This window comes from Dermacentor albipictus, chromosome 7 (assembly GCF_038994185.2).
Source record: "Dermacentor albipictus isolate Rhodes 1998 colony chromosome 7, USDA_Dalb.pri_finalv2, whole genome shotgun sequence".
Classification (NCBI taxonomy): Eukaryota; Metazoa; Arthropoda; class Arachnida; order Ixodida; family Ixodidae; genus Dermacentor; species Dermacentor albipictus.
Window position 1 is genome coordinate 24431225 of NC_091827.1, and position 19679 is coordinate 24450903.

The following is a 19679-nucleotide window of genomic DNA, read 5'->3' on the forward strand; positions in this document are numbered from 1 at the left end:
TGTGACTACGCCACGACAAAATGCCTGGAGGACCGAAAAAGTTCCACACTGTGTATCAGTTCGGCCGAAAGCGAGCAAAAAATAAGAAACGTGCTAAGGGCACGACATCACGGGACACTGCAACGGATGAGCAAGCGACTTTCGTCGCTAAGGCGCCCGACAACGGCGATGGAGGTGATAGCGTTCCAACAGCGCGCGGCTCTGGAACCGATGAGCAAGTGACTCCCGGTACTGGTGCATCCGACAACGGCGGTGTATCGCGCGTCTCTACAACGGATCAGCAAGCGATTCGCAGCGATGCTGGTGATAGCGATCTGCAGACCGACGGCATCCTTCGCGCCGACTCCGACCGTGTGATAGTTGCGGCTCGCGGCGATGCAGGTGATAGCGTACTGCAGAACGACGGCATCCTTCGCGCCGACTCCGGCAGTGTGAGAGTTGACGCTAGAACTGTCACGAGCAGCGAAATAGCTCAAGTGAGTGCCCGTGATCAAGTCACGCTTGATAGACTTGAGTCGACGCCGGCAACAGCGCGAAAGACTGCTGTTTTCACTGATGCAAGCGACGCGTCATCGGCTTCAGCCGTGGATATTGCAGCTTTATACGCGATTGTTGACTTGAACATTGTCAATGTGCTGCTTGCTTCCTTGAGATGCAAGGTATGCGGAGGTTGTGCGAAAGTAGTCACGGGCGACCGTGACTACGGCCTCGCCAAGAAACTGGTCGTGTTGTGCGAGAATTGTGGTGAAGTTGCGGCGCAATGGAACTCGCGCAGAGTTGATGGCGAAAAGACATGTAATCCGTTTGAGATTAACATGTTAGCCACACGTGCAATGATCAGCAGTGGAAATGGCCAAACAGCCATGAACGACATCTTCGCGTCAATGGGGCTTTCGCGCCGGGGACTCCACAATAAGACGTTTCAGCGGCACCTAAAGAAGACGCTAGAGCCTGCTGCCACCCGAGCTGCCGCGACCGTTATGACTCGGTGCGCGAAAGAAGTCACTGAATTGTATGAGGACATTAGCTTTGGACACAAAAAGAACATTGCCGTGTGCTACGACGGAACTTGGTTGACAAGGGGACATTCCTCACATATTGGTGTTGGAACTGTTGTTGAACTCTTCACTGGATATGTGCTCGATTACCATGTGATGTCTAACTTTTGTTTGGGCTGCGAGAATGGCCCTAAGCCAGACAGTGAGGGCTATGACCTTTGGAAGTTGTGCCACCAGTGCCAAAAAAACACAAGCTGCAAGTCTGGCCAGATGGAAGTAGATGCAGGCAAAATCTTGTTTGAGAGGTCACTTCAGCGACATAACCTTCGCTATACCACCATGTTGTGTGACGGTGACAGCCGCACATACAATGCAATTAAAGAAGCGAAAGTTTACGGATACATTGAAGTAGAAAAGGAGGATTGCATCAACCATGTTAGGAAACGCATGGGCACCGCACTACGCAACTTATTACAGGAACACAAGGGTGAAGGCAAACGAAGCCTCGGTGGCAAGGGGAGATTGACAGCTGATCTGGTCGACAGGTTGGCTGTCTACTATGGGCGAGCCCTAAAATCACATGTTGGTGATGTGGAAGCCATGAGCCGTGCAGTGATGGCAACTTTTTATCATGTGACTTCCACTGACAGTTGCCCAAACCATTCCCTGTGCCCGGCTGGTGAGCAGTCTTGGTGTCCCCACAATGCAGCAAAGGCCAAAGGGGAGCCAGAGCCTAGGCACAAATACAATTTGCCTAGTGATGTCGCTGCAGCTCTTTTGCCAGTGTACCAGCGCTTGTCAGAGAAGAGCCTGCTACAGAGGTGCCTGAGGGGAAGGACTCAGAATTCGAATGAGTCTCTGCACTCTGTAATCTGGAGCTTGCTAGCAAAAGAGCAGCACTGGTCTCTTGTTGCAGTACAGGCAGCTGTTGCAGAAGCTGTGCTGCGTTTTAATGCTGGCAACGAGTATGCAGCTACAGCAGTGCTATCAGAGCTGGACATGAATATAACACCCACTGGGTCCAGCAGGGCAAAAGAAAAGGACTTGCGGCGGAGTACAAGTTCTACCAAAAAAAGGGCAGCGTCACTTGGCCTTGCTAAGGCAGTAAAAAAAAAGCACCATGACAGCATGCATCCTGACTACTCCCCTGGTTCATTTTGAGATATATCGGTGGGGGGGATCTGTGAATAAACGGAAATATTTTGGCCCGTTTTCTCAAAGCAGCATTTCTGATGGTGTCATTGTCTTGGAGCAACAATATATTCAGTTCTGCTTATCCTACAGCAGTAATTATTTTTTTGCCAGAAAGGTAGTGAATTGGTCAGTGAAGTAGGCCTCAAATATGAATAAATATCATTACAGAAAATTTATAAAAATAATAATTTTGCCTGGCAGCTGCATTAGCTTTTACTTTGAAAATTTTGACATGATCTAATTTTGGTCCAAATTTGTGAAAAATATTCATTCTTGCCTGGTTGGACCCCTGTATCATCCTTGATCAAGTTAGTATTCAAGCATTTGCAGTAATCACTACAAACATGTCCTGAAATGTTTTTCCTCGTTTTCTCAAAACGACATTTTTGATGGTAGTGTAGTTTTGGAGTGACGATATCTCTGGTTCTACTCATCTTATTGCAATAATTCTTTTTTTGTCTGAAAGGTGGGCAAATTGGGAGTGCAGTAGGGCTAAAATGTGAACAAATATCATTACAGAAATTTTGAAAAAGTAATAACTTCTCCAGGGTTTCACTAATGCCTTCTGCTTACAAAAGTTTGACATGCTGTAACTTCGGTATAAATCAGTTTAGAACATTCATTCTTATAGCACTGCAACCTCTGATCATTCAACATCATTTTGATGTGCCAGTCTCCTTCATTAACAGCCAGCATTGTAGAGAGAACTTGCCTCCAAATTAGTCCATACAAGAAAACATGAATTGTTCATATTGTGAAAAGTACTTGTTGCATGGGAAAACCAATTGCATATTTGAAATCAGCATGTCCAAATACATAAGTGATAGAAGTTTTATCAAGTTGTGGCCACAAATAAAAAAAGTAAAATAAAGTGGGGTGTCCCCCCTTAAGGGGAGATGTGGGTCTTAAAACCAACTTTGTTAATTTTAGTGTGAACGGGATGATATTTAACAGTATTGTTCGGCTTTTTCTGCTGATTGCAAATATCTAATTAGATTTTGTATATCTTCATTAGAACAAATGATGCAAAGTTTTTAATACAGAAATTTAATCAATTTCTTACGGGACTTTTCAAAAACTTAACTTTGTCAAGAGGAAAAACAAAGTATATGGCCAGAACGCCAGAGAGTAGCTCTAGCCGGTGATGCTATTTTTATTGTTCTCAGTGCAATTATAATGCAAAAATACCAGATGTAAACATAATTTCAATATCTTTGCTAATTTTCATTTGTATTTAGTGGCAATTAAAATTTAGCCGGCAACTTTAGAAATAAATAAATAGCATCACCGGCTAGATCGCTTCGACACAAATATATTGATACCAAACATTTTGCTGGTACTTAGAAAGAACATATGAAGATACCCCGTAAGGCAGTGTGCGGTGTTTAAAAAAATTAAGCTGAGAAAAACGAGTTTGAACTTTTAGTTCACTATAACTTTTAATGGACTAACAATATGGCAATATAAATTGCACCACCATGTAGCCCTGTCTTTCAGCAACAAGTTCATGACATATATATGGCCATTTTGCAAAAATAGCATGGAGATATTGGTTGCAAAATCATGCATAGTCACTGAAAGCAATGCCAGAAAGCTAGCACCACGAGCTTCACATTCCTATTTTAGTTCCTTGTTGTACAGAAGGCACACAAATGACATCCCTATGCAAATAAGGCTGCGCAGAGTTCATGGCCACAACAAAATATGTCCTTTCCACAAAGTTTATGGCTACAACAAAAAATTTGAATCAAATCCCAGTGGTGGTCGCCATATTTCAATGGAGCTGAAACGCAAAAAAGTTCCTGTGCTTGTGTTGTAGCGCTTCCCAAGTGGTCAAAATTGGTCCAGGATCATATCACGGTTTTGGAACGTAAAATTCCAGAACTCAAATTTAAAAAAAATTATCTCTTGCACACTCTCACAATTGTGCATTCAGCAAAAGGTCACACCTATACCTATAAAAGCTCAGGACTGTAGGCAGAGTCTGTTGGTGGCTTGTGCCTCTTTGCAAGCTTGTTTATCAAAGCATTTCTGTTTGTGTGATCCTTGTTGGACATGTGAAGCCTCCGACGATCCTTTCGCGCATGCCACACGTGGAGCACTCCAGCACAAGCTTGGCACAGAGCCCTTACTCCTTGGTGGGGTCCTTCGAAGCATCAGCGTTTTCTTGGCGCACACGGGACACGGCATAAGTCCAAAAAAGTCTTGCACCACGGATAAATCCACGATGGCAAGTTCCGTTCCGCTGTCGCTGACGTCCTCTTTCGTGTCAACACCCAGCAGCTCAAACTTTCGCTCCGTTGCTGACTGCGACGCCAGGCGCCGTATCGGCGATCGCTGCGCGCTTGCTTCTTTCTTCGGTCGTGAAGAAAACGGTATCTACACGGTCTGCGCCAACATGCGAGGCGTGGGTGGACGAAGTGTTGATGCTAGACGTACTGGGTTGCAGCTCGGAACTCGATCCGGCAGAATCTTCAGGCAGACCAGCAGCCGGCAACTCCGGGTACACGACAGGCTTATCCGTCTTCTGTCGTGCATTCCACGGCCGCCTTCGCGCCTTGCCGAACGCTTGACGCGTAGTAGTCTTCATACGACGGTGTCCTCCAGCCATTCGGGCACCGAAAAAGACACTTTATCGAACGTTGTCGAGAAGCGAGCGGCCGAACGTTCACAGCGGCGCGATGAAACCACACAAACACGCAGCGCGCACGAGAGCGACCGGCCTGTCGGGAACGCGGGAATCGGCACTCAAACGGCGCCAGACCAATAGGAGCGAGGCGCGCGGGGGGCGTGCGCGCTTTGGCCAATCAGCGGCACGGGTGCATCCTTCAGAAATGACGCGATAGCGTCGGTTCCTCCTCACCTACGCCATATTGAACCGGCGCAAAATACGCACAAAGAAAGCAGCTTCCAAACAAGCTCAAAATGGCGCCCGCCGGCCAACGCGTTCGCAAATGACGACGGCGCGAAGTTTGAACATTTTTGGCGATTTTTTGCTAATTCCGCGGCCACCCTGGCCCGTATAGGTGTTCTTTTTTATTATTTTCCGATTAAATTTAGGTTCTAGATTTCGCGGAGGGATTCTTGAATGTATAAACATAGCGAAAACGCACTTTTTCAAAAATCGACTTTTTTGCGATTTTTTGACATTTCAAGACCCGCGTCTCCCCTTAACATGTAATGGTAAATGTGATAGGTTCCAAATAGTAACAAACAGTACATCTTATCTGCTGTAAATCTGACTTTAGCAGGACTTGCTCTTTGTTGAACTGCATGTGTCCATCAAAAGTGCAGCTCTGTCATGTTCATTTAATCAGCCTAGAATTGCGTTAGGGATGCCAATATCCTGCTGTTATCAGCTTTATTTTCACCACAAATTCGCAGCGGTAAGGGGTGACTAGGGAAAGAGAGCTGCAAATTATTCCATGTGTAGCAGCTAAGAAAACTGACACTTCAGGAAGTAGCATGTAATTAGATCGTTTGAGACAGACATAGTGATCAGAGAGAGGCAAGGTAGCGTTGTCGCCTACAGATTGCACCCATGTCAGTTGATGTGTCATCGTTCACTTGGGGATATTTTTGTGCAGTGACATAGAGTAGGGATCATGTGTGGGTAGATTACAATTTGGTTCAGATTAACTAGAGCTGAGGAGGTCAGGTGATGCATAGAGCAAATAACTAATTGCCTATGACAGTGACAGAATCGTTACCAAGGCAGGGAAAACTTGGTTGGGAGCAGCACAGAATTTGATGAGGTTTGGAAATTTGAGGATGCAGACTGGGGTTCCGTTTGCGCTGGACGGGGAGGATTCAGAGACTCCTGAAAGAGGAATGTGTTCAGCACTTAAGTTAATGATGTGGTGATGACTCTTGGCTGGCAGTCTATGGGGCAGTGCTGCTGTTTGATTTCAAAACAATCCGTATGTTTGATGGTGACGTGGGTATGTCCACTGCAAAGAGTTGCGATGCTTAATGTGCTGTCAGTTACCTACAGTTACCCATGCAGTACTCATGAATCCCTTGCCTAGGTTATTTAAAAACAGCAAATGGCTGCTGTGCCTTTGTCATCCAGGGTTTTGTAGCACTAAAATATGCATTGCCTGTTATGGCACTATCTCTCTTGTCACTGATTGTGTTTGCATTCTATTTTTTTTTACTGTCTCCTCAGTGAGCAAAGGTCTCATCGTACCATCGGTAAAAAGCTTCACGAGGACCTTCTTCGTTGTTCCTCAGGGGGCAGGGTAAGTCATTAATGTGAAGGAGCTGGGTTGCCTTTTGAGCACACCTTATTATTTTTTGTCTCTCAATTCATTGCCTCATATTCAAGAGATGCTAGCACCTCTTAAGAGGAGAGTTGTTGGGGAGGGGGATACACGAATACACTAATGGCAAACGCTGTGGTGTGCCGCACAATGCCCTGCCCAGATGGAATTTTTTCTTCCTAATTTTTCAAGATATGGATCTGGAAAGCGATAGATAGTGTGAATTTAATGTTGTAATTTCCGATGTGCATTGCATTTTTGTTTATTTGGTTCTTATTTTATGAAAATTTCCCTTAGCTTAATTTTCCAGAAAAGTTAGCAAACAAAGATGGTTCCTCAAAATTTGCTAACCAGGGTATCGGTGGCTCCTTCACAATTCAAGGAATCCAACGAGACCAACCTTATTGTTATGTCTACCCTAGAACAAGAGTAGCGAGACTTGGAAGTCGACTCTCAGAAGAAAGTTTCTCTGAAAGTCTCCTTTCCAGCAGTCGTAGTAGACATGTGTAGTACGTTTACTACGTATGTCGTTTCCAGCAGTCGTAGTAAACATAAAACTTAAGAAGTTGCATAATGAAGCATACTACATCTCTCTGAGCCAGGTTTATCCTTCTAAACCACAATTGTTCACATCTTATGGGAGTGTCTTGGGTATGGTAACAAATAGCTACCATCTGTTTGTATAAACTAGTGGGAACTGCAAATTTAATTTTATGACAAAAATTTGATAACATTGTGGATACTAGGGCATGAACATTATTTTATATTAAAAGTGAAGGGTGGCTGTTGAATCTAAAACTGCAAAAAGTATTCAAAGATGGATTCACTTTTTTGCACTATTCGATTCCTATTCGATTTGGCCTCAAAAGTTATTTGCATACCTCTATTAGCTAGTAAACCATAACAAAGCTGACAGTTTCATTGGGAGAGATGTCTGATTGTTGTGGACTTGACCTTCATATTCAGCTTTAAAACGGCCTTCAAAGGACCTTCACAGTGTGCGCTCTTTTCGTTGCAGGTTTTCCATCATAAACGAGACCCTCTTCGTCACGGGAGGGACTGAGGATCAGATCAGGGTGAGAGAGCTCTTTCGCGCATTGTAGTCACTTCTGATGGAAAGAGCACTTTAAGGGTATTAATATTAGGGGTGTGCAAATATTCGTAAAGTTAGAATATTATCAAACAGTATAGTATTTGTAATATTCATATTTGATTCGAAAAATATATATTCGATACATTTATTTGAATCAAATCAGATGTATTGCTGGCTGTGCGAGAGCAAAGACAGTTCTTAGCATTTGTTTTTATCTAAACCAAGATTATTGGGGTGATTTTGTGATAATATTGTGCTACTAGAAATTCCGCCTGTAAAGCACACTTGGCCACTGAACGGCTAAATTGTGCGGGAATGCCAGCTTCTCAGTAGCAAGGGGCAAGGGTTTTGCAGGTGGTGATGGTGCACTTTTTTTTTTTTTTCGTAGCACCACTTTCAGTGTCGAGCTTATTGCTTGACAGCAAGTGTGGTGAGTGATGACTGGTCAACGGCCTCCATGTTAACAGGCATTTGATACGGTATAATAATGCGCAGTCTGGTCAAAACAGCTAGTGGGAATTACTAAGTTTTCCAGGTTAACACGAGCCAAATGCACAATGTTTTAGTATAACAATTTACTGGCCTAGTTTTTCAACATTGACAATGCAGTTGCAATGTTCCAACATAAAAAATTAAGCCGATTTGCTAATAACTGCGTGTGCATATCATTCTTGATATTCGAAGCTAAGTATTAGTATTCAAAAATTTTGATATTCGCACACGCCTAATTAATATTAGCGTATATGTTTTTGAAGTTGTAGCAACTACAGCAAAACCTCGTTAATTCATATTTCACAGGGCAGAAAGAAATGTCTGAATTAGTCAAATGTCAAATTATGAGGGTATCAAGAAAGCAGTGTGTTTTCATTTACTAAATGAATTGGCATATCGTGTTCCTGTTTTATACAAAAAGCAGTGTGAAAGCTGCAATTGTCATCTCATGACTGATTAGGGCTCGCAGCGGCAAAGGCCTCTCGTCTTCCTTTGCAGCACGGCCGCGGCGCATGTCCTCTTCTGAGACCCACTTTTGACTACTGTGTGCACACCCTGATTATATTTATATTGTCTTATAATATGAGTATGATTATAATAGCTGGTTGCCAACAGATTGTCCATCCATCATGATGTATGGTAACATCATTTTTCATCCTCAACATATGGTGCACGCACACAGTCAAAACGAAACTGCCGTTTGCTTCAAAAACTGCAGACGAAAGCGCGGTTGCTATCGGTGCACTACAGACAGCGACTACGCAGTTTTGAAGACATGCCGTGAACGAAACCGTGGTCGCTGTCAATGCAGTTATGGATGATGACTATGTAGTTATAAAGGCATGCGGCGAACTCTCATGCGCACAAACAGGCACGGGGCGTTCCGGCGTTAACGCCATTCATGTATGGATGATGACTATGTAGTTATAAAGGCATGCGGCCAACTCTCATGCGCACAAACAGGCACGGGGCGTTCCGGCGTTAACGCCATTCATGTATTGTTTTTGCTGCTGACTAAGGCAATGCGGACTCTGTCGCTTGGTTTTAGTTGGATGCTGCTCTTACTCTTTTCCGTTGCACTATTGCAGCGCTCCGTGCCTGCGGAGCTCCGAGATTTGTCTGAATTAATTGATGTGCGGCCGAATATGTCCAATTTAATGAGAGTTTGATCGCATTAAATAATGCATAAGCCTGACTCGTCCTCTGGCCCAGAGGACGAGTTCGAATTATCTGATGTTCCTAATTAACAAGATCCGTTAGAAGCGTGATTAGTTGCACTGATAACATAGACAGACCAAACTAAGGGAGAAGAATAGTCCTTTATACTCGAATGTATGTGGATCTTTGGTAGCAGGTGTGATCTGCATAAGGTATTGTTCACCCCTCTCCCCCATTTTTCTTTTGATGTTGACGAGATTATGATTATCTTTATAAATTCTAATGTTCACAGAGTGGCAGGTATGGTGTTGCAATAAGACTTTGATAAGATTGTATCTAAAAAAAAAAAGTACTGTACGTTTTTCTTTTGGTTGCACTCGCATGTTGCACAGCAATCGCAGCAATCACACAAATGTGGTCTGAATGGAAATTGTGCTGTAAGGACATGTGTTATAGTAATTGAAGGCACTCTGATGCCCACCAGTCATTTTTCTAGAGTTTAAAGGGTTTTGAACCTTTATTTAACTCAACCAGAGAAAAAAAATGCTGTATCATTACCCCTTCAAGCTGATGAATGATGGACAGTTGCTTACAGCGAACCCTCTGTGCCTCCGTCTCTGCAGGCATACCCCACACCGGAAAATGCACCGCCGACACCTGCACCCGTGCCAGCCCCTGCTGCAACGAATGAGCGGGACGGCATGGTCGTGCAACTGTGTACCCAGACGCGGATGAACAGAGCCTTTGCGGAAAGGTCAGTTTCTGTTGCCGATGGGGGGGGCGGGCAAGCAATGGCGACAACTTGCACAAGACAAAGTGCTGACAGATGCAGGCTAACACAAATAGCAAATTTCTTGCGTGCTGAACATAAAAAAAAAAATTGACACGTACAAGTATGGTTGAAAGGATGTCCAGCATTAGTGGTCGTGGCCTTAAGTGGTGTTCTTTAACACCCCCAGTATATTTAGTTGCACATACAAAAATGCCTGCAAAATGTTGATGGCAGCATAACCAAATTGGTAGTGTAAAGCGACACTAAATAGAAGGATACCATATATACTCGCATAAAAAATGCACCTCCAACATTGCTCTTGAAAATACGAATTTCTTTGTCCTCGCATAATAATAACACCCCCAACCTTGCTCCTGCGCAGTCCCACAATCAAACGGCCTTGCTGTAGTTTTTTTTTTGAGTGACTAGACTCTCACGCATGTTTAAAGCCAGCGCACCTAATCTCGATGTCTATCACTGCATTGAAAGTATTTATTAATGATGCCTCATGAGAAATGCCAAGATCACGTAAACGAAATTTTGCAGTTATCCAAGCTGGTACATCCACGTTAGCAACCATAGCGGCACATTCACAGGGGGGGTGGGTTCGATAACCAAAAAGCTGGCGGCAAAGCCATGACGAGTGAACATTGGCTGCAAGCATGCAGTAATAAAAGGCTACGCATCAGTGCAGTCGATCGGGACCTTGTGGAATGAGCAACCGCAATAATGCTCAGCCTGTTCTTAGCGCGTGCTTGCCGGCAGTGCCGGTGCACAGGCACCTCGCAGACTTGAGAGAGAGAGAAGAAAAAAAAACCCAACTGGCTCTCTGCAGTAGCAAGATTACACAGTTTATGTGCTTTATACTCTCACATAATAGGAGAGCTCCCGGGAATGTGTGGTCAGGCACTGCGCGCAGGAGAAGCCAAGTGAAGAAAGGGCAACCGCTACTTAGCCGGCATAGTTGAGTGTGGTGTCGAATTTGTGTGTCTGCCACTCGCTTTGCTGCCCGACTTTAGTATCGCTGTGTGCGATGGGCCCTAAGTGTTGGTTATACCCCTGCTGCGCGACAGAGAGTTTATCCGCTCACAAAAGAGAAACGCTATCAAACACTGATAAACTGACATGCCGATGACATGTCAAGGAAAGAGCACACAGTGTGCTCCTGTAAACAACAGGTGCTGAAAAACAGCTCTTGAACAGGATGCTTACGATAACAGTAGATGGCCAGAAGAATAGCAGGAAAGCAACTCTTCCTGGCAGGAGAGATTTGATAGGCCAGAAAAGGCGCCAGGACAAAAGACAAGTGACGAGACCACCCCTTTCTGCCTGACGTGCTTGCGTTTCGAAGCTGCATCACAGGAAAGGGCACCACGCAGTGGATCACAGTCGGTCGATAGCACGCGTCTGACCAGATCGACTGTGGCTAGGGCTGTGGTTTGCTAGATGCATTTATAGTTGATGATGACACTTTTGCTACGAGCCCCAATTGGGGTGACAGGCATGAAAACATGACAGTCAGCGCACTGCCCCATATATTCTAGTTCACTGCAGAGCCGGATCGGTCCGATCCGGCCCTATGACACAGAAAAACGCGTTGGTTCTGGCATTTCAGATGTCGTATTGCACGGCGAACCGTGCAATACACAAAGCGAATTGCCGATTGTACCAAGTTCAACTGATATTGTGGTTTAATTGTATTTTCATTTGTATTATTACCTGAATCAAGTAGAGCAGATTGTTTCCTTTATGTATTCCTTGGCTTTGTGTAATTGTAACTAACAAAAGAAATTGTGCCCCTCAGTTTCCCATATTTTGATGTATGTGACTGGTGGCAGCTTCCTACCTCTAAAATGCCTCGAAGAGCCCCGAAGGATCCTTGGACAGTTGTTTCAGGGCCACCAATGTACCCTGGTGTGCTCATGATTTCGATGGCTGCTGGTTGGGCTATTTGGATGTGTCACTATAGCATTTGCGTTCCTTTAGGGATTGGGTTCAGTTGTCATAACTGTTAAAGTGCCAAGTCATTAGCGAGCACCTTTTTTGACATTTCTTCTGCTATAGATTTTATGCCTTGAGTACAAGTCTTCTGACCTTCTTTCATCTTTCGTGTAGGCCTAAATTAGTCTTCAAAATTGACCAAAAGGGGGGACCTGATGGTCTGCTATATCTTTCTGCAAAACCTGCTGGCTTTGCTTCAACTAACTCTTTATCCCAAAAAATCTTTTCTTTTCACCACAGGTGTCTGGAACAAAATGAGTGGAACTTGCAGAAGGCAATCGCGGTGTTCACCGAACTCAGCGTAAGTTTCCACACGTCTCTTTCCTGGCTCAAAGTTTGCCACTGTGATGCAGATGATTGACTTGCTTGCTTAAAAGTGAGCCATTGGTATAACGAAATATTGGGAATAACAGAGTAAATTTCTTATTTTTTTTGCTTGCTGATATCACTGAGGAAATATCACTTATAATGAATATCAAATCTAATGTAGGTTTTTTTTCCTGTCGTATGCTCAACTGTGCAATTCAGTTGGCTCATAGAAGCAGTTACAAATACACAAAAGCTGATTGTGAAAAGATACATTGATTCAGTGTCATAGTGCTATGTAATTAACTTTGTTCCGGCAGCTTTCTTTAATAGTATTTGCTTTATTCAATCTTATTTTCTGCAAGTTGGCCACCAGTTTACCTGCAAAAGATTTTTTGAAAATTTGCAATTAAAATAGTGAAGCATCACGTTACACATCTGCATCTATGTTATTACATAGATTCCCACATTGTGTGAGACAAGATGTACGTAATCCTTATATATTTACCAATTTTCTGTAATTTTCATAAGGATAATGGCCCTTAATTTTTCTGCTTCTAGAACTAATAGGGTGTAACTTCCTTAAGGGGGGACGCGGGGATCAGATCGCGAAAATCTCCAAAAAGATCGATTTTTGGCAACGACGCGTTTCGGTATCTGCAATGCCTAGTCTACATTGTATCAAAATGGTTTGACTGAAAACGCGCTAAAAGTGGCCGAAAAAAATTAATTCATCAGTGCGTAGGGCGAGAAAACGGCTTAAAATCGCGTAAAATCATCGCAGTTCGCGGAGCCCTAACTCGTCTTTCCCGCCACCGAACGCCGCCATCTTGGTATCGTTCGAAAGCTCGAAGTTTCGCCATTCCGTTTCTGAATTCTTCGGTCGTCGCCATCTTGTAACAAACACACAAACACAAAAGAAGCGCGGGTCTGCTAGAGGCGGTCACACGGGCCCTGCGATGAAAGCGGGCCTCCGATTGGTTGCCGTACTGAAAGGCGTCTCGCCATTGGTTGCTGCTGCAGCAGCGGGGAAGCTGGCAACCATGGCGGACCGCAGTTGTCTGCTTTGAAAACCACGCCGGCGTCTTTCTTCGTTTGACACTCGCAGAATTCGGATTTATGAAAGCTCCCAGGTCAGCGATGGATCGTCGCTCGTTCGAAAAGAACTTTTAAATGAAGCATGCCTTCGGAAAACGGAAGCGCAAGCCTCCTACGGTGAGAGCAAGACGGCGGCCAGCGGGGGAAGCGGAGAACCCGACTGAACACGCGGATAACGTGCCGCGTTATCTTGCACCGTGCGATTCCAGCAGCGAAGCCGACAATCGCACTGTGAGATCGACATTGATAACCAAGCCACCGGAAGACGTGCCAACGGAGGCTCTCGCACCTGTGCGTACGGCTGCGCGAGTCGGCAAGCGAGCCCGCGTTGTTGGAGGCGACGCGGGCCGAAGGTCTCCATCGCCGGCAGAGCCGGTGTGCGTTTCCGATGCATCGTGCGACAGGGACACGCAGCCTGCAAGTGAGCCCCAACCGTCGACGAGCTACATACTGTATGGTGACTCAAGGCTCACCAGACGAATCGTCGCACGACGCTAAAACTCTGTGCCCAAGATGCCAACAGCGTTCTGTGGGTGTACACTGCGATACCAGGCTCGGTCTGGCAATGAAAATGGTGGTCATGCACTACTCCAGACGGCGCAAGAAAAGGATCAATAACGCCTGAAGAAGGCATCCAAAGCCCACCAAACAATGAGGCAACGGTGTAAGAAGATGCCTGACAGCATTGATTCAAAATATTACAGCCCTGGTGCTTTTTAATAAATTTGCTGTGCTTTTAAAACTTTGCAGCCAGTTTTCTCAATTGCATTTTTTTAGTCCATCACCTCGCTCGTGGAAAGCGTAGCACAACAATGGCTGGACCGATTTTGGCCCAGTTTGTTTTGCTGTGATCCACAAGCTGTGCTTTATTTAAAGACAGTCTTGAAATGTTTCTTTATCTTTCCATTATTTAATTATTTCACAATTACTACATGGCTTCATGCAGAGAAGCACAGTCATGTGCATGTTATGTTGAGCAAAAAATTATTAGCGCACTAAAAAAAAAATCGAACACGGTCTTGATGTAGATTAGACATCTGGGCAAACATGCAAAGTATTCCCAGCTCCATATCATGTTTAGTTACTGTGCCAGGCTTTCCACAAGCAAGGAACTTATAAATTCTTATAAAACAAAAACTAATTAAGATATCCTAATGAAATTTTAGATTTGTCTCTTTATTGCAATGTGCAGCGTGTGTGCCAAATTGCAGCCCTTTCTGTCAAGAAACAAAAAAGTTAGTTCTGATCCCCTCCTCCCCCCTTAAATGGAACAGACAACTAAAACAGCTCAGCAGTTGTCAAATGATATTATTCCTGCATATTCTATGTAGTTGAATAGGGTAGGCAGAGTTGTGCCAAAGTTAAGCCTTTCTCAACAAATTTTTCACATCATGTTGTCTTCTTTCTTTTTCCAGGTTCGGGGAGCAATACCCCCGGAGGCATTCCAAAGCTGAGAACGTCATCTTGGCCAGCAGGGTTCCTCGTGATAAAGTGCAGGGGAGCCGCTGTTAATTTTCTGTAAATAGGCTTTTTTTTTAGTCATGTAAATAATTAGCCACCAAACAGTAACCATTTGTCACTCTTGTACATAAGATTAAGAAAAAAAAAGAGCAGCTGCAAAACCGATCATGTGCCACAATAAATGCATCTCACCGAACACTGCCTTGTCATTGTCATCAATACTACTGATCAATTGCAGACGACTGTTGGTACTCGGTATTGTCAGTCATTGTAGCTAAGTTGCAGCCGAATAGGTTAGTACCCGTCGTGGTTGCTCAGTGGCTATGGTGTTGGGCTGCTGAGCACGAGGTCGCGGGATCGAATCCCGGCCATGGCAGCCGCATTTCGATGGGGCAAAATGCGAAAACACCCGTGTACTTAGGTTTAGGTGCCCGTTAAAGAACCCCAGGTGGTCAAAATTTCCGGAGTCTTCTACTACAGCGTGCCTCATAATCAGAATGTGGTTTTGGCATGTAAAACCCCATAATTTCTTTTTTTTAAACAGGTAAGTATTAAGGGAAAGCTTCAGTGCGGGTGCACATATCTAATTATACGTGGGAAAGGTGAAATTTTTCTCACCTGCTGTTGTAGCGTAGCGAGAGAGAGTGATTGTGAAGAGGGAGAGGTGCTTTTTTTCTGCAGCCTTCTAGGGAGTTGCGCTCCCTAAAGCCTTGGGGAAGGGGAGGGGGACATAAAGGTGGCTTTGGCAATGCGCTGCGAGGCTCGAGGGGGCAAGATAAAATTGCCAGCTACAGCAACCACATTCCCAGGGGGGTGGACTACAAGCACACCCATGTTCCAAGCATTGGGTGCACGTTGGAGAAACCAGGCGGTGAAAATTAATGTGAAGTCCACCGGTGCTGTGTGCGTCATATCATGGTTCTGACTTGTAAAACCCAGTAGTTCAGTTTTTAAATTGTTTTTCTCGCCAAACATGGCACGGTTTTCATGAGGCTTGTGCATTTAAGAGTTAAAATCTGGCGTATGTACTAGAATGTAGGTTGGCCCTGCATGTTAAACTTGGAGAAAAAATTCGCGATGGTGTTGAGCTGCTAAGCACGAGGTCGCGGGATCGAATCCCTGCCATGGTGGCCACATTTCTATGGGGCCGAAATGCGAAAAGACCTGTGTACTTAGATTTATATGCGCGTTAAAGAACACCTGGTGGTCAAAATTTCCGGAGCCCTCCACTACGGCGTTCCTCGTATCAGATTGTGGTTTTGGCATGTAAAACCCCATAATTTGTAACAACCAGGTCTGATCGCTTCTCAGAAAAGTGCTTGTTCGGCGCGTACAGCACTTTCGCTGCTAATGTTCTTGATGAGGCCGATTTACGCCATGAATAAAGAGACATGCGTAAATTGGCATTGCGGAAAAAAAAAAGGTAAGCCCATAGCCCATTACACTGGACCCACCCAGGTCCAACTGCTCCTCCAAATGTTGCCGTTTCGCAGAAAAGGCGAAGCATCAATTGTGGTAGCAAATTAGCAGACAGCAATACGAAATAACGATAGTAGCCTTATCGGCCGTAAGAACGGAAACGTTTACTAGCTGAACTAACGAGCGTGGTGTCAGCGCAGACAGGCAAAGATGAACACATCACACTCGATGACCGCGGACACTCGCTGTCAAAACGCTAGCGTGAGCAACCACGGCAGCAGCGAGCGATGTGACCTTCGTACTTTCTATCGCTTCAACACATACTGAGCGGCGTGACAAAACGCGCAAACGTATGAGCTGTCTGCACATCGCTTTCAATATACAGCGCGCGCCACCTCAGCAAGTACACAGTTGCTCCCTCCCGCTCTGCCTCCCCGCTATCCTCCATTTCGCGCGCTAAATTGAGCCACGATTGTCAGTTCCCCTTGCGCTCGGTGCCAAACACGCAGTTGCTGCCGGAGCAAAACGCCGCCGTCTCCATCCCGACGACCCATCCCCCACGGCCTTTAGCGCAACGGAAGACGGCGCGCTTGCTCTCCGCTTTCCTTCCTCGAACCCGCCGTGGTTGCTCAGTGGCTATGGTGTTGGGCTGCTGAGCACGAGGTCGCGGGATCGAATCCCGGCCACGGCGGCCGCATTTCGATGGAAGCGAAATGCGAAAACACCCGTGTGCTTAGATTTAGGTGCACGTTAAAGAACCCCAGGTGGTCAAAATTTCCGGAGTCCTCCACTATGGCGTGCCTCATAATCAGAAAGTGGTTTTGGCACGTAAAACACCAAATATTATTATTATTATTATTCCTTCCTCGCGCGCGCCTGATTGAGACAGTATCGTCCGCTCTCCTTGAGCCCGGTGCGAAATACGCAGTTGCTGCCGGAGCGCAACGCCGCCATTCCCCTCCCTCACTCCCATCACCCCACAGCCTTTTGCGCAACGGAAGACGGCGCGCTTGCTCCCCGCTTTCCTTCCTCTCACGCGCCTGAGCCGCGATCGTCGGCTCCCATCTAGTGCTATCTTGCATATACAGCATACCGCGCGTGGCAACGCCTGCGGCGAAAATGCGCCTAGAGTATCCATATAATTGCTATGGTAACAAAAGGTGTGCTTCCGCGTACACATGACTTTCTGTGCTTTTGACTTGCGGAAAAAATGGCGACTATGACACGTTATACTGTCGGCACAACTAGATGCAATTACCTGAAAAGCACTGGTTCCGCGTGTCCAGTACTTCCCATATAATGACTGCATACGCCGATTTAGGCGATGAATAAATAATGGGCAAATTCGCTTTTGCGGACAAAAGGTAAGCCTATAGGCCGTTATGCTGTCGGCAAAGGAGGTCTAATTACTTTTGTGAAAAGCACTGCTTCCGATTCTACAGCAATTCCCGTTTAATACCCATGCGTACGCCGATTTACGCGATGGATAAATGATTGTGCGCAAATTTGCTTTTGCGCAGAAAAGGTTAGCCTATAGCCCATTATACTGCCGGCGAAACCAGCTCCAATAACTTCGCTGAAAAGCACTGGTTCCGCTTGTACAGCACTTCCCGTTTAATGCCCGTGCATACGCTGATTTACGATATGAATAAATAATTATGGACAAATTGGCTTTTGCAGAAAAAAGGTAAGCCTATAGCCCATTATACCGTCGGCCCAACCAGGTACAAGTACTTCATTGAAAAGCACTGGTTTCGCTTGTACAGTACTTCCCACTTAAATGCCCGTGCTTACGCTGATTTACGATATGAATAAATAATTATTGGCAAATTGGCTTTTGCAGAAAAAAGGTAAGCCTATAGCCCATTATACCGTCGGCCCAACCAGGCACAATTACTTCATTGAAAAGCACTGGTTTCGCTTGTACAGCACTTCCCACTTAATGCCCGCGCTTACGCTGATTTACGATATGAATAAATAATTATGGGCAAATTGGCTTTTGCAGAAAAAAGGTAAGCCTCTAGCCCATTATACTGTCGGCAAAACCAGGTACAAATCATTGAAAAGCACTGGTTTCGCTTGTACAGCACTTCCCACTTAATGCCCGTGCTTACGCTGATTTATGATATGAATAAATAATTATGGGCAAATTGGCTTTCGCGGAAGAAAGGAAAGCCTATAGCCCATTATACCGTCGGCAAAACCAGGTACAATTACTTCATTGAAAAGCACTGGTTTCGCTTGTACAGCACTTCCCACTTAATGCCCGTGCTTATGCTGATTTACGATATGAATAAATAATTATGGGCAAATTGGCTTTCGCGGAAGAAAGGTAAGCCTATAGCCGATTATAGTGTCGGCCCAACGAGGCACAATTACTTCATTGAAAAGCACTGGTTTCGCTTGTACAACACTTCCCACTTAATGCCCGTGCTTACGCTGATTTACGATATGAATAAATAATTATGGGCAAATTGGCTTTTGCAGAAAAAAGGTAAGCCTGTAGCCCATTATACTGTCGGCAAAACCAGGTACAATTACTTCATTGAAAAGCACTGGTTTCGCTTGTACAGTACTTCCCACTTAATGCCCGTGCTTACGCTGATTTACGATATGAATAAATAATTATGGACAAATTGGCCTTTGCAGAAAAAAGGTAAGCCTCTAGCCCATTATACCGTCGGCCCAACCAGGTACAATTACTTCATTGAAAAGCACTGGTTTCGCTTGTACAGCACTTCCCACTTAATGCCCGTGCTTACGCTGATTTACGATATGAATAAATATAATTATGGGCAAATTGGCTTTTGCAGAAAATAGGTAAACCTATAGCCCATTATACCGTCGGCCCAACCAGGTACAATTACTTCATTGAAAAGCACTGGTTTCATTTGTACAGCACTTCCGACCTAATGCCCATGCTTACGCTGATTTATGATATGAATAAATAATTATGGGCAAATTGGCTTTCGCGGAAGAAAGGTAAGCCTATAGCCGATTATAGTGTCGGCCCAACAAGGTCCAATTCACTGAAAAACACTGATTCCGCTTGTACAGCATTTCTTGTTTCATGCCCGTGCATACGCTTATTTAAGCGATGAATGAATAATTATGCACAGATTGGCTTTTGAAGAAAAAGCTAAGCCTAGAGCACATTATGCTGTCGGCTTAACCAGGTCCAATTCAGTGGAAAGCACTGGTTCCGTTTGTAGAGCATTTCCCGTTTAACGCCTGTGTATACGCCCATTTAGGAGATTTACAAATAGGCCTCGATTAATTTTCTTGAAAAATAGACACTACGGTAGGTCTATAACCCAAGGAATTAATGTCTTAACCAAGTTCAATAATTTGTCTCGAAAGCGCCGGTTCTTCGCGTAAATCATTCCCCACGCACGTACTGAGGCCGATTTACACGAAAAATAAAC

The 19679-nt window shown here is 44.9% G+C and overlaps 1 protein-coding gene across 1 annotated transcript in view; it reads left to right on the forward strand.

The window, feature by feature from the left end:
* The window catches only part of LOC135915672 (nuclear RNA export factor 1-like), a 45255-nt gene extending 30224 nt beyond the window's left edge, over nucleotides 1–15031 (forward strand). Inside the window, exons 20-24 of the mRNA XM_065448809.1 lie at nucleotides 6361–6433; nucleotides 7473–7530; nucleotides 9821–9951; nucleotides 12211–12271; nucleotides 14790–15031. Coding sequence (XP_065304881.1) covers nucleotides 6361–6433; nucleotides 7473–7530; nucleotides 9821–9951; nucleotides 12211–12271; nucleotides 14790–14828 — 362 coding nt within the window. The 3' untranslated portion in view covers nucleotides 14829–15031. The remainder of the gene's footprint in view (nucleotides 1–6360; nucleotides 6434–7472; nucleotides 7531–9820; nucleotides 9952–12210; nucleotides 12272–14789) is intronic.
* The last annotated feature ends 4648 nt before the right edge of the window (nucleotides 15032–19679 follow it).